Below are 14,858 nucleotides of genomic sequence, written 5' to 3' on the forward strand. Positions count from 1 at the left end.
GAAATGGCCTCTATTCATTTAGCTTGTTTTGCTTTTCACTTTGGCCAGTCTCACTTTTCAAAGTGTTTCAATATAACAGTGATGTCCCTGAGCTCCACCTTCAGTTAGAAACAAAATTTTTTACGTTAAAATACCTATAATGAGTTGTAATAGAAGAGATTTACTGAAGACATGGAGAAGGTGGATGATTAATATCCATTTAAAATACATTAATTAAATTGCTTCTCTTGAAAGTAGATTCTCCATCCATTCTTTTGCAGTTATTTATCACCTTTCCTAATAAGTTGAAAGGAAAACCATGCAAGGGACTGTATCTGGTTTTTGAAATCCTTGATACAGTGATGTCAGTATTATAGGAAATCCCAGAAGAAAGCAGTGGAAACTGCAGTATTCTTGCTTTATAGCACAATCACATTTTTCTGGCTTTTTTATTTTTCCTTTTAATCCTTTGAAAATACTGCAAAGTTTCAATCATTTTACACCTTGACTTTTTTTGTTCTCCTATCAACTAATAAATAGTTAAATTTTTAGGTAGAAGAGGATAATTGCCATGTTTCCAGTTGAAATATTGTGGAGCCCCAAGGCCCTGTCTTTGACAAATGTATTTTTCAGCAGTTCATTGTAATTTTGGTTTTGACTGAAGAGCCAGCAAAGTTAAAATACACACACATTACTAGAGAAGGGTGCATTTTCAGCCTTTAATAACAGCTTTATTTAGTAATGTTTTAATGACTGTTTTACTTTGGACTTGTAAACGTGGGGGATTTCTGCGGTGAGGGGGTGTCCTGAGGATTGTGCAGATGGTTTCATGTGCCGTCCAGGTTGACAAAGAAGAGCCAGTTCTGGGGATGATTATTGTGCCAGATGGAAAAATGCTGATAGACTGGAGAAAAATACAAGTCTGAGGATAACTGCTTTGCAAACCTGTTTCAAAAAGCAGCTTTGAGTAGTTGACCTGGTGCTGTGTGTGGGAGATGTATATATTGCTTTATTAGCAGTGTTCTCAGTCACATTCGGGTGAGAAGGCTGGGTGGGAGGAGGGGAAGGGAGAGGCTGCATTCACAGCACCCAGGACACCCCTCTCCCTCCAGAGAGAAGGCAGCTCTGGAAGAGTGGCCTGCTGCGAGTGTGCTTTGCTCAAGAGAGAGCATGAGGCTGCTTTGGGTAAGAAGTGGTATATTTTGAGTAACTAACTGTGATTTAATGAAAAACCACTTCTGCCGCAAAATAGAGAACAGCATGAGAAGGATGAGTCTCCATCTGCCACAGGAAAGTAGACATTACTGTGTTAGGCTGTATTGGGAAACCTTCAAGTCGATATTAGGCTGTAACTCTCAGGATTTCAAAAAACCCTAAGTACTGCTCACCAAATACCCTCCTTCACTTTTAAAATTTAAATTATCAGAGAGTGTCTGAGGTCCCTAGAGAAGATTTTTCTAAACTTACGGTTGCCCAAAGATGTCCAAGAGACATACCCTGCAGGCTGCTCCCTGCTGAACACAGCAGATTTCATAGTGGATGGGGCAGGTACTTTGCACTTAAGACATGATGGGAGTAGCAGATACTCCAGACCCCCCACTATTTAGTTCTGTTTAAAGCTTTGCTGCACCCTTAGATGCATCTCATCTGAGAAAATCTAACACTAACTGAGCTGTTTGACCCTATTTACAATCTGGCATGGTTTCAGTAGTACTGATGGTTTTTTAAGTGGGTGGCTGTATAATTTCCCTATATATTAGATGAGAGCGTGAAATACACTTTCAAGAATTCATGTAATTTTCAGTAATCAAAGTAAAGCTTCAGTTGATTGATCAAATAAAGGAAGGAAAGCCCAAACATCCCAGCTCCAGGTTATGGTTGAGTAGGCTTTTGCTGACATCAGAAATTATTAATTGCAGCAGCTAAATTATAAAGATGTTATCATGGCTCAGGAGCCAAGAATGCTGTAATTGCCAGGGCTGTTAGATTCCCCATTCTGCTGCCTTTCTTTTGACTTTAACCATCAAGATACTGAATCAAGGTAAAAGTGAACTAATTTATGTGGAGGGCTTGGGGTCGTTTCAAGAACAATGCGCGATAGAGATATATCAATTTGTTAACAGATGCTGTCCTTTCAAGAAGCTGTAGTCTTCAACTACATGCAGATGCACCCCATGCTCTGTCTGGTCTATACTGTAGCATATTAACCGAATATGGTATTTCCTTACGGTGCAATAGGCTTCTTGGGGTGAACAGCTTTTAATATAAAAGATCATTAAAAACAGGTTAAACTATGTATGTGTTTTAATTAAATTAGACACCTATCTTTGGACCTCACAGAGTGGCTAATCATTTTTATTTTTTATCTTGGTAACGGATTAGTAAACTTGAAAATGCGAAGTTTGAGTTGCTCGTAGGTTCCAGCAGAACATAACAGGTTTAATGCCCAGGATATATTGAAGAGCAGGCCACAACAGTCAGTGTATTCAGATGCATGTTTCTACCTTTGCCTAGAGGCACATGTCCCAGTTCAGAAGGGCACTTAAATATTTCCACAATGCCTGAAATTGCCCCACTAAAGTCGATAGGACTGACTGATACCAGTAAAACTACTTGTGAGTACAATTAGACACATTCTTTAGATACTGTTAAACTGGGGCCTGTAGTAGTTTAAGAATGGTGAATAGTTAGAAATGTAGTGTTTCTGTAAATTTTGAAGATCAAAATAAATGACTTTCCCCATTGGAAGACTTGGTTCACAATACCTGAAATGCATATTTGGTAGTTGAAACAAAACATTTTTTTTTTGGAATGAGAACTAAATTATGTCTTGTCAGCAGATAAGAGAGCACTAGTAAGTATATTCAATTTATCAGAAAAAAGTTACTATTCAGAGTACTGATGTTTGTTAAAGATGGAACTATGATCCATACATTATTGTATTTTTCCCCCAGTGCCATATCTCTATAAGAAGGAGATTAAACTGTTGAACATGGAAAACATCAGTATTGCTCATTTTGCAGTGGAAGACTTTTTTGTAGGTTCAGAAATAAAAAAAGAAACTGTTGATTGCTACAGGAAACTTGGAAGATTACCAGGACGCTTATATATATAGTTATTTTAGTATCAGTTTTATAAACTTATTTATAGGCTTATAACATCTAGGAAGTGTAATTGCTTTTTGTTATAGGTCTTCACATAAAAGTAACTGTTGGTTATAGGACCTGTTTTTAAAAATTGAAATGCAGAGGTAATAAAACTTTCAATATATTACAATAAAAACATTTAATTGCCTGCTCTAGAGAAAGGTACTTCAAAAAAGACTTTCAGTTCTTTTCCAAGTTTTCAATTTTTCCATACTGGAGGAAAAATTAGGATTTTTTTCCCACAAGTTCCCTGGATTTCTTTGTACAGTCAGCACATCATACATTGAGTTACGCTGAAGATGATGCTGGAAAATAACAGTAAAAGTTGTTGTTATAGCAATGAAATTGTTGTTGTAGAGTCTTTCCGGCTAGCTTTGTTGGATACAAGGAGTCTCAAATTGCGCTGGGAGTTTTATTTTAACATATAACTTTATTTTGTGATACAGTGGTTCCTCATAAAAAAAATATTCAGACAAAGCCAAATCTAGAAAAAACGGTATCCTTCCTTTAAATTATACCATTGCTAATAGCGTAGGCTACCACTGCTCTGTCAGGCCGGGGGCGTTGGAGCTTCTGCGCACACAGAGCGGCCGTGCAGGGCCCTTGGCCTCGCAGTGGCCGTGGCCAGGAGGGGCGGTGGGTCCCGCTGCCAGCCCCGCACAGCCCCCGCCTGCCCTCCTGCCCGCCGCCGGCCAGCCTTGGCCGCTTGGGACGCCCTCGTCTCCGCAAGGCGGAGCAGGCCCACCGCTGGGACCGTCGCCCGCGGGAGCTGCCCGGCCGCTCTCGTCTGAAGTGATACGGGGAGGGAGAAGGCGCCCAAAGTGCCATGCTGGCACATCGATGGGGGCCGTAACCTGAAACAAAGTAGGAGGAAGGAGAAGCTGTCAAGCCGTAGCTCTTCCTGCAGTGCCGAGCCGAGCGTGGGTCCGTTGCCACCCGTGGTCGGGTGCATTAAACAACCCTGCTGCTAGTTCATCTGTGCAAAATGTCCCAAATGGCCTTATGCAGATATGGGTGAATAAAATATTCACAAGTAAGCACAAAGCAATTAAAAATTACTGAAGCTTCATTAAAACCCATACAGGTAGCTGTTTTGTACATGCAAACGAGGAAAATGAAATATTTTTTTGTTTGTGAGTTGCTAAAGGTTTTATACAAAGTCCGTGGCAGAGCTGAGAAGAGCATTCAGGAAACCAAAACGAGATTCCTGAAGCTCTGATCGTTGCTGACCATTGCCTTTGTTTACATACTTACAGAATTCAATTTTAAATGCGTATATTAAATATCCAGTGTATCAATTTGTGAATGGCTTCCACTCTAAAGTCAAGCAACTCGCAGCATTCTCTTTGTTTACAAGGTTTTAAAGCAAACAAGAAATACAGTAAGAGAGTAGGGAGCTCCCAAAATCTGAGACCATGTTGATAAAGAGCTGGAGAACCACCAGGGGATAAGCTTTTACAGCTAGATTTTGCAAATTATATGCAATATATATTTCTGCATTTCCAGCAATAGTACAGTTATCAGTGGGCTGAAATGTCTTTGCACAGCTACTTACAGGACATTGTTTCAGTCCAAGCTTTATTATTCTTTGAGAAGGAGCAATTCTTTGCCAGTTTATAAATCTCTTTCTTAAGCAGCTTATTTTTAAGGGCATGTTAGGAGTGGAGCATCTGCCTTGACTTTCAGATTATTTTGATTTTGTCTGTTATTACATTCAAATCACTTCAGACATGGATATTTTTTGTTGGTGGTTTTTGTGTCCTAAACTTCCAGGTATGTTTTTCTGATGCACTAGAAAATGTTGAAGCTACCACACACTGGAAGAAGGTAGTCCTAAATAATAAGCTATTATTTTATCTGCTTGAAAAGGAGAGTTGTACAGAGGAGGAGGGTTATGTGCTATCTGAACAGGGGCATTCTTGGAATAAAATTCCAAGTACTACACACAGCTGCCTGTTTTCTAAAATTCCTGATGATGATGATGCTGCGAACGGCAGATCTGCGTTGTTGACTAGGAATGCCTAACAAGATAAAAAGTACCAAAGTTTGTGTCAGGATTAATTTTTGCCTTGCATTTAAATTCCATCTCTGCTTTATGGCTTAGCAAGTTAGCACTACGCCTAGCAAGATAAGCTTTCTTACCAGCGCCTCCTTAGCCTGTTCCAGGATACAGGCACAAAGGCTGAGGGTCACTTTAAAGCTTGTTTATTGATATAAGCTTTCAGTTGAGTCAGGAAAAAGAATTACACCATTGGTGCTACAAGCCTAATGGTGATATAGAGTAGGCTTTATGGCAGTCAGGCAGGTGATGAGCTGTATGAATTCAAACTTGATGTTCAAAGGAGATAAGTCATGAAAAAGAGCAGACCTTTTTCCTTTGGCAACTGCAAATAGGATAAGGCTTGCAGAAATAATAATTTTCATTTTGAATTATGTTTTGTCTTTTGACCCTTGTTGTCTTCCTTTGGTGTGCTTTTCTTCCAGCTGGGATGACAGCAGCTCGGTCAGCAGTGGGATCAGTGACACCATAGATAATCTCAGTACTGATGACATTAACACTAGCTCCTCTATCAGCTCTTATGCCAACACACCTGCCTCCTCCCGCAAAAACTTAGATGCACAGGTAAGAGTCCTATTTTAGTTACAGTAACACTGGACATTTATTATTTTCTCTGTGCAATAGGCATATTTGTTTTAAGTTGGATGAAGCTGCTTATTCATCTTTTGACAGATAGCGTTTCTTGACATAATGATAATTACATGCATGAGTATTTTAAGCAGTAACCTTGCTCTAATTTGCAGCTATCTTTACAGCCTTTCAGCAACTCAGGCTGAAAAACTTGGAAACTGATCCCGAAAAGAAGTAAGAGTGCAAAGAATTATTGTTATTGCCTTGACTAATGTTTAATAGCATATTAATTTCCAGACTATCAAAACTAGGCTACAGGTTCCTGAATTAGTTGACACTAATATTTTACATGTACCTTTACTCTCTCCCCCTTTCTTACACACTTGAACATGTGAACAACATGTGATACAACCTTCAATACAGTGGATGTCACTGAAAAGGCAATGTTACGCACTAGTAGCCACTTTATCATATGTGGCACACAGGGATTTCCTCTATGCGTGGAATCCATGGAATCTCTGCTGCAGTGGTATGGCAACAAATGAGTTTTGACCTCTTCATGGGAATGCTGTATAGAAAATACATATTAATAGATGGGATATTTTTTTAGCTCTAGAAAAGGTGTTATGTTTTTTATTACAGAACAGAATTAATTTAAGTCAACATAAAAGTTTAAAGATTATTTAATTATTTACACCTCAATCAGAAATGTAAATGTACAAGGCAAATGAAATATATTATTTTAAACTTCCAGGGCTGCATGTTACTGCAGGCTTTCTATTTTCGGCTGCATTTCATAGGAAGATAAAATTTATGTCTGTCAGCAGCCTACATGTAGTTTTTCATGGTCGGATATTATACATCTGAACAGGGTAAACCGGTGAAGATATCCAGCAGTTTTTTATTCATCAATTAGATTGTGTAGTACAGAGATTTGCAATATTACAAACTGTTTTTTTCCCTAATAGTATGGAATTTTGTTTGGCAAAGTGCTGGACTAAGCAGTCCAGTTTTGTTCTTTATATACCCACCTGCTCTAGACAGTCAAGTGTCCTGTGTCAAAGCAAACAGAGTAAAACTTAGCATTGCTGCAAGTAGGGGACAGAGATGTATATTTGACTTTCTCTTCTGTTTCTTTCCTCTCTTTTATTTTTTTTTATTTTTTCTTTTCATGACTGGACCCTAAATCTGTTTTTGATATCAGTTTTAATGTAGAAGTGTGATTGCTGTGAAGTGTTAGTCTGCCTACAGGACTGTAGTGCAAGCATGTATTACTTTTTGTTCCCTTGCCATGAAGTGCATATTTGAGCCTACATTAAAGACTTCCAGAGTTAGCCTCTGGTTGTGTATCAGTGATATCATGTGTGCGTGAAACTACTAATACATGTCCCATACAAGTTGAGAGGTGTTAAGATCAATTGAGCATTTTCTTCAGGGTATAACAGAAAGAATGACATAGACAACTAGAAGATTTTTTGACAATTGTTAGTGTCTGAACATTGTAATACTGTTGGGGGGAAAAAAAGAGAAAAAGGATACGTGACTAAATATTAACCTAAGGAAAAAAAATAGAAACTCATTTGACTTCTATCTTCTGATGGATCAGATTCTTGGAAACACCTCTAAGAGATCAAAATCTGTGTTGACAAACTCCTCTTCCTCCTCCACAATTATTACAGCATCCAAGAGAGTGCAGATGTATAGTAGAAGAAAAGGATCTGAAACTTGTACAGACTGTAGAGCATATTCATTAAAAGAGGGAGCTGGGAGCCAAGATGTACGTGTTATATATACAGTTGTTCGATTTGTGTCTGTGACCTGCTTCTCCCCTTAGTTTTCATGGCTGACAATATTTATTCCAGGTATTGCTATTAATTGCAAATCAATTTTCATAAAATATTTTGTTTTCCTTTAAACATCAAATCCTAATCTTGTCAACCAAGGGAATGAAGAATAGCTTGGAGTGATGGAACCATGTTTAGTTTGGAGGGCTGATTTTTAGCAGCCTGAAGTAGTCCTCCCAGCTCATGACACAGCGCTGCATGTATGCCTTTTCTGTCCTGCCTGGACTGTTGTGTGCTGGCCTGCACTGAGCCACAAAAGACTGGCAGAGATCTGCATAGGGATATGGACTTTTCTTCTCAGGGCATTCACTGCTTTGGTTGTTCCTACATAGCAGGCATTTAACTTTCAAGCTACTGTGATTCTACCACATCTTTTTGAGGTGGTACTGAATTGGGGTTTCAGGTAATTAAAGCTTGAAGTTAATGCATGTGCAACCGAGAGTCCAGACAAATAATATAGCACATCAAAGGGAGAGGGCCCTAACATGTTAGTGTCTGTTGATACAATGAGTAAGACTTACTCAGAATCATCTCTTCAAGGGAAGAAAGCGTGGTTACAGAAGAAGAAAAAAGTCTGTGCTAAGTAGAAGACTAAAAAATTGATTTTCAGAGCAGCTGAGTACCCGCAACTCCAGAAAAATATACAGGTTCCACATCTCTGAAAAGCATGCCAAAAATATGACAGTGATTACATCTTCATAGACATGCCGTAGCTGTAGCCCTTTCTGTAACAATGCTGTGAAGGTGTCCCCAAGTTGGTTTTGAACAAGCCAGTGGTGGGAACCAGAATTTACCTTACCATGGCACTGTGTCTTGCCTTGGTTATGCCAAGTACCAAACCACTTAATGTAGCTATAGTGCTTTTGGGCCCCTAATGTTCTTCTGTTGTATTGCACAGGCTTAAGGTTAGTTAAGTTATGTTTTAACACAGTACTGCATATGGTACGCCTTTGAGGTCATATTGTACGCATATTATAATAGGAAGCTAAGACCAAGTGGCCACTGGAAAATAACTAATTTAACTGAAATAAGAATGGAAGAGATCATGTAATAAACTTGTTCACATCCTTCCAAAAAGATCAGAAGAAGAAAAAATTCCTTTAAGTGGAAAACAGCAGCATCCTCAACCTGTTCAATCAAGATGACTTCTCAGTACCACTGGAGCAGAGAGTCTGTTCACATCTTCATGAATAGACTTACAAAACTGTATGAGTAGGTTTTGAAATCCTACTAGATACCTTTATTCCCAGCTCAATCCGATGGCAGCCTTTGTTCATGTCTTATGTTGTATTTGTCTTGCAATGACATCCAGCAAACAGTATTTCCACTTTCACCTAGTCCAGGTCTTTCAGGTGGGTAGGTTTCAGCTGAAATGGCAAAGCCAAGTTTCGCTGTGTTTTGATTTTGATTCCTTAGTCATGTTGCTGTGCTGTTCTCATTGTTTACCATTAAACAGAGGCATCTCTGGCCAAAGTGCTTCGAGGGTAATTGTGCAGCATTTTAAAGCCTTGAGTAAAATATTTAGCCATAGGTGTAGTAGCTGAATGAAAAAAAACTGAAGAAACCAAAGATAGAGGCCTTCTTATAATGCAGTTCTCTGTTGAGGTTTTACTGTTCTTAATGGATGTAAAGAAGAAAAATAGAAAGTACAGGAACATTTTATAAGCAACCAAAACTGGAATAAGCACTTTACTGGCAAGTAGGTGTATTTTCTGCTCTGAAACACCTGCAGTGTAAATAGACAGTTCCAAACAGGGACTTGAAGCAAGATATTAATGAAAGCCCATGAGGGATGATAATGGTGTGATTTTGTTGGTTGATTATTTGTTCTTTTTTGCCTGAGCTCTCTGCCAAGATGCATGAGCATGGGTGACATTTCCATGAAATGATAATTTTAGAGAAACAGAGGAGGTAGAAATGGTCACATCATGAATTTATTACAAACCTGCTGATGTTCATAAATAAAAGGGTAGCAATCCCAAAATCTTGCAACCATAGAAAATGAAGGAAGTTAGAAAGCAGTGTTTCATTTAAGACTATGCTGAGTTGCTCTCTTTGGATGAAGAGATGGGGGGGGAATATAACAAGAAACAATATTATAATCCATAATATAGCAAATGCTTGTTAGTCTAATGGCTCAATAGCTAGATAAATTACCTAGGCCCTAACTATATTACGTAACTGAAGAAAAGACTACTAAAATGTGTGGTGTCAGCTTTCATGTACTGAATACTTAGACTAGTTTTTCAGGCTTTTAAAAAATACTGTAAAAAGCAAAGGAAATGAAGCCACAAAACCCCTAGATTCTTTAGTGTTAATGGTATGATCTGGTAAGAAAAGAAAACTCAACGTTGAGATGCACTTTAGGAACTTAAAAATAAAATGTTGCATTTTGCTGAAAGCCTGGTAAAATGTCATGCATCCTTTTCTGTGCTCCGCTTTTCTGATTATCCAAAAGGAGTAAAAGAATGTGGGTTAAACAATGTTTTGAGGGTTGTTAAAGCAAGGTCCTTTAAAGTACTATTACTCTTTGGTTATTGCACAATGCTGCAGGGAAGAACTGGCACTCAGCATCTTGCAAGAATATACTAACCTCCTTACAAATGTCCTGATCAAGTGTTGGATTTGCAGTCTCTTTCATGGTTCTGTTATGGTTAGAGAGCACTTCAGCCAGGGAATTTTTATCCAGATCTGGATCAAACATGGACATTGGACATGCATGGTCATGTAATAGTTGATTGTGGTGTTACAAAATCTGCCCAAATTAATGAACAGCATTTAACAAGAACCATAGAATTCTGTAAGAGAATTTTAATAGTAATCATTAGCAACAGCACAGAAAAAGGCATGAGGGGTATATTTAGGATAATGGATTCTGATAGAGTTGTTCATAGTTTGGCAAAAGTTTGGTAATGAGAAAATTCTGTATTTGGCATTGATCTTTGCAAAATTCTTTGGAAGAGACTGGCAGTGCAATCAATCTGGGCAAAGGATAGGGAAAAAAAACAGTTTGTAAGAGCTGAATATGAATGAACAACTGACTCAATTTGTGTATTTAAGTCAGAAATCAATATTGTTAGAAAGTTGTGGGGTTTCATTTTTGTTCAGTTCTTAGGTGTCTTTCTAATGTGTTAAATTAGAATTAACAGCATTCCATATCTTTAAGTCTGTGCAAAAAGCTGCCTTATCATGCTCTGGCAGTCAGATTGCCAGAAGAAAGATAGGAAATGGCAAGAAAAAACAAAGAAAAAAATAGAAAAAACAAAGAAAACAAAAAAACAAAGAAAAAACAAAGAAAAGCTAGCTGCACTGGTTTGAAATGGTTTTTAGGCATAGAGTGAAAGGGTTCACATGAAATTCGAGATGCAGAATTATAAATGTCATAGAGCTGAGTATATCTTTTATAAATCAAGTATTTATTTTTCTTTACTTTCTGCTTTACTGGGGGAGATGTTCTGTTTTATTGGGGGAGGTGCTTGCATGTTTTTTGTTATTTTCCTTAGTGCATTAGAAAATAAATGTCATAGCTATGGTTTGTTTCTTACTCTGACATTTCTTTGTCAGAGGCATGTTATGTCTACTGGTAATCGGACCTGACTGCTGAATTTATTAATCAATTTGATGGTTCTCATTTGTGAAGCTTCTTAAAAGAAAGCTTTGTTATGAAGGTTCTATTATAATTTATTATCTATCCTAGACTGATGCAGAAAAACATTCCCAGGTTGAGCGGAATTCCTTATGGTCTGGTGATGAAGTCAAGAAATCAGACGGAGGATCAGATAGCGGCATAAAAATGGAGTCAGGATCTAAATGGAGGCGGAATCCCTCTGATGTGTCTGATGAATCTGATAAAAGCACTTCTGGTAGGAAGAACACTGTTATTTCACAGACGGGTTCCTGGCGACGGGGCATGTCAGCTCAGGTTGGCATTACCACACCAAGGACTAAACCTTCAACCACCTCAGGCACATTAAAGACACCCGGAACAGGTGAGACAGTGTAAGACCTAAGCGGCCAAGAGTATGTTCAGTAAGAAAACTGTTTAAATACTTTCCAGATGCAGAACCTGAACTTCAAGTAAACCTGCCTTTATTTTTAGGTATTGTTTTAAAAGTATACAGCATCTTGTATCTCCACATTTCTATTTCTGTTTTAAAATACATATTAGTACACCTTGGAAGCTGTTTTCATGGCAGCCCTAATCTTAAGCCAGGCTACTTATTGGGCATAGTATTGCCATATGAAGAGCAAATAATACAATTTTAGCTTCTGAATTTGTGGTTAAGTTTGAGAGCATACATTGTATGAGGTTGAGGACATTTTTCTCAGTACTAAAACAGCATGCTAATTTATACCTAAACACTCTGCGGTTCCAAATTTTCTTGTAAATGTATTAGTGATTTTAGCAGTTGCGGATGTGTGGATGAAAATTGATTGAATTTGTATAACGAAACAATATAAGTTAATATCTCTTCTCTTACTTGATTGTGTACATGATCATGCATGAAAAAGTTGAGGTTAGACACTACTTTCTTTAAAAATGCATTTTAGAAAAATTATACTAATGCCCTAACACAGCTTCTTTCTGATGATGAAAAGGGATCAATCTGTGATAGCTACAAAGGGAAACATTTTTTTCTTATCTGTCACTATTACATAAGACTTTGTTCTCTGTTTTTCATATTCTGAAGGGCAAACACACCACATACTTTCTCTGGCAAGTCTGCATGTATAACTCATTAGATTGGCATTTAAGTTCAGTGCAGACTAGATCATAATTTTTAACCACACTCTTGTGGCTAACACGCTTTTGCTTTTCATGCTGCTTTGAGTTTCATCATTTGCTTGATGTTTTCAAGTCATTAAATATTAGAATTCTTTTTCTATTTTTGTAGGGAAAACTGATGACGCCAAGGTATCAGAAAAGGGTAGACTATCTCCTAAAGCTGGACATGTTAAACGTTCCCCATCAGATGCAGGACGCAGCAGTGGTGATGAATCCAAAAAGCTTCCCACAAGTAACTCTAGAACAACTGCTGCTAATGCTAATACATTTGGATTTAAGAAACAGAGCGGGTCAGCTGTAGGCATGACTATAATTACGGCCAGTGGGGCAACTATCACCAGTAGATCAGCTACCCTGGGAAAAATCCCAAAGTCATCTGGACTCATGGGTAGGACCACTGGTCGGAAGACTAGTGTTGATGGCTCTCAGAACCAGGATGATGGCTACTTAGCGCTTAGTGCCCGAACTAATCTTCAGTATCGTAGTTTACCCCGGCCCAGTAAATCCAGTAGCAGAAGTGGAGCTGGGAACAGATCTAGTACAAGTAGCATAGACTCCAACATAAGCAGCAAGTCAGCTGGGTTGCCTGTCCCTAAAATGAGAGAGCCGGCCAAGGTAATTCTTGGAAACTCTCTGCCAGGATTAGTCAATCAGACTGATAAAGAGAAAGGGATTTCGTCTGACAACGAAAGCGTGGCCTCATGTAATTCTGTTAAAGTGAACCCTGCGTCACAGACTGCTTCTAGTGGAGCTCAAAGTACTCACCAGCAAGGAGCCAAGTACCCTGATGTGGCCTCTCCCACTTTGCGCAGGTAGGCAATAAATTCGTTGATTGTGAAATAATGTTAGTTGGAGCTGAATGATCAGGACTCTTCCAGCCAGGCCTGGCTGTGCTTTGTGGAACACTTACTATTTAGGGTCCTCCATCAAGGTCTTTGTATTTAAATTTAATTTCACATAAACAGGTTGGCCAGTGTTGTAAATACTCAGTACATTACAAAACAGCAGCAAAAATTTAACATTTGAAAAAAACAGTTTGGCAGAAACTTTGTTAATCATGATACAAGTTTGTTTATTACAAAAATCATATGTAAAAGCATTATCCATACCAATATCACAGAAATAAGGATTTTCTTACGTTAATGTTACTGATGAATTCTTGCACCAAAGTATATAAAACAAGTCTGGAAGTACTCCAACGGTGAATCAAATTACAAGTTGACAACAGCAGAATTATTTCAGATTTTCATTATGATGACAGCATAATTTAACCTAACGTACTTAGATTCACATGCCTGACCCAAACAGATTAGCCCAGGATGTTGAGAGACACACAACATCAGGTTATTCAGCTATGTAGAAGAACCCCAAGTAAAGTTTCTGTCTCAGTTGGGTTGAATTTTCTCATTTCAACAATTTTTTCAACAAAAAGTATATCTGACTTCTATTTCTCCACTTCTAGCCCACATGTGATTTTAACACTAATATTGAGTTGAATTATGCAGGAATTAATTTGTGATGCAATGTGCATCAAAATATTGATATTGGTGAAAGGGTCCGTTAATATTATTTCTCATTTTAATTTGGCATTAATAGTAACTTGTCTGCTTCAAGTTGCAGTGTTTTGCATTTCATTTTGTCTCGACACCATAATACCCATACAATTACACTACACCATCCTGCTTCCAGTGATGTGATAAAGCCCCATTCCATCTGAGGCACCACTACAAGTGTAACGGCTGTGATGGCGGCTTAGGCTAAAGCTGTAAAGAGCTGAAAACTGTTCTTTTTTGGATGAGTGGTTTTATTGGAAGAGCCTTTGAGAGGATAATTCAAGATACTTCATTTATTTTATTACTAGTTATTATTAGATAAGGCATGTCTTTCAGAACATTTAATTTTCATCGATGACTACTTAAAATTAAAAACTCAAATAGGCCTTTCATTTCTATAGCATATCCCATGACAAATGCAGATTTTCAGTGCTATATGCCTCAAGCACATACATATTGAAATCTGATTGCAGATTTCTTTTAATTACATAGAAAACTATGTTGCTAGCCATGGAATTGAAATATTACATTAGAAATACATGAAACCTTTTAAGAGAAGACACTGGGAGAATAGCAGGCATATGGAGTTCTTATTACTAGGGATTTTTGAGACTTAATCTATTCCTCTTTTGATTTACAATTTCATTCTTGAATTTTCTCCAGACTGTCTAAATGAATACTCACATATGGAAATGCATCAGAGTTGAATTTGGTCTTGTCTGTTTATTACTAACATCTACAATGTCAATTAAGAAGATTTTGAGCTTAGTTTTCATACTCAGTTGAGTCGCACACATTGTGTTTATTACCTATTTGCCATGTAATTATTGAATATTAAACAGTAAATTAGAATCCATACCTAAGAAGTGGTATAACTTAACCTGTAAGTCTGCAAACATACATACTTTCCATGGTGTCATA

The 14,858-nt window shown here is 37.9% G+C and overlaps 1 protein-coding gene across 4 annotated transcripts in view; it reads left to right on the top strand.

Annotated features, from left to right (window-relative positions):
* Window positions 1-14,858, top strand: part of NAV2 (neuron navigator 2) — a 242,389-nt gene that overhangs the window by 182,234 nt on the left and 45,297 nt on the right. For all 4 annotated transcript variants that reach the window (XM_026089351.1, XM_026089354.1, XM_026089352.1 and 1 more), the window contains 3 exons: window positions 5,610-5,748; window positions 11,296-11,587; window positions 12,494-13,196. In XM_026089351.1, coding sequence (XP_025945136.1) covers window positions 5,610-5,748; window positions 11,296-11,587; window positions 12,494-13,196 — 1,134 coding nt within the window. The remainder of the gene's footprint in view (window positions 1-5,609; window positions 5,749-11,295; window positions 11,588-12,493; window positions 13,197-14,858) is intronic.

Source organism: Apteryx rowi, unplaced genomic scaffold, assembly GCF_003343035.1.
Source record: "Apteryx rowi isolate R43461 unplaced genomic scaffold, aptRow1 scaffold_81, whole genome shotgun sequence".
NCBI classification, from domain to species: Eukaryota; Metazoa; Chordata; class Aves; order Apterygiformes; family Apterygidae; genus Apteryx; species Apteryx rowi.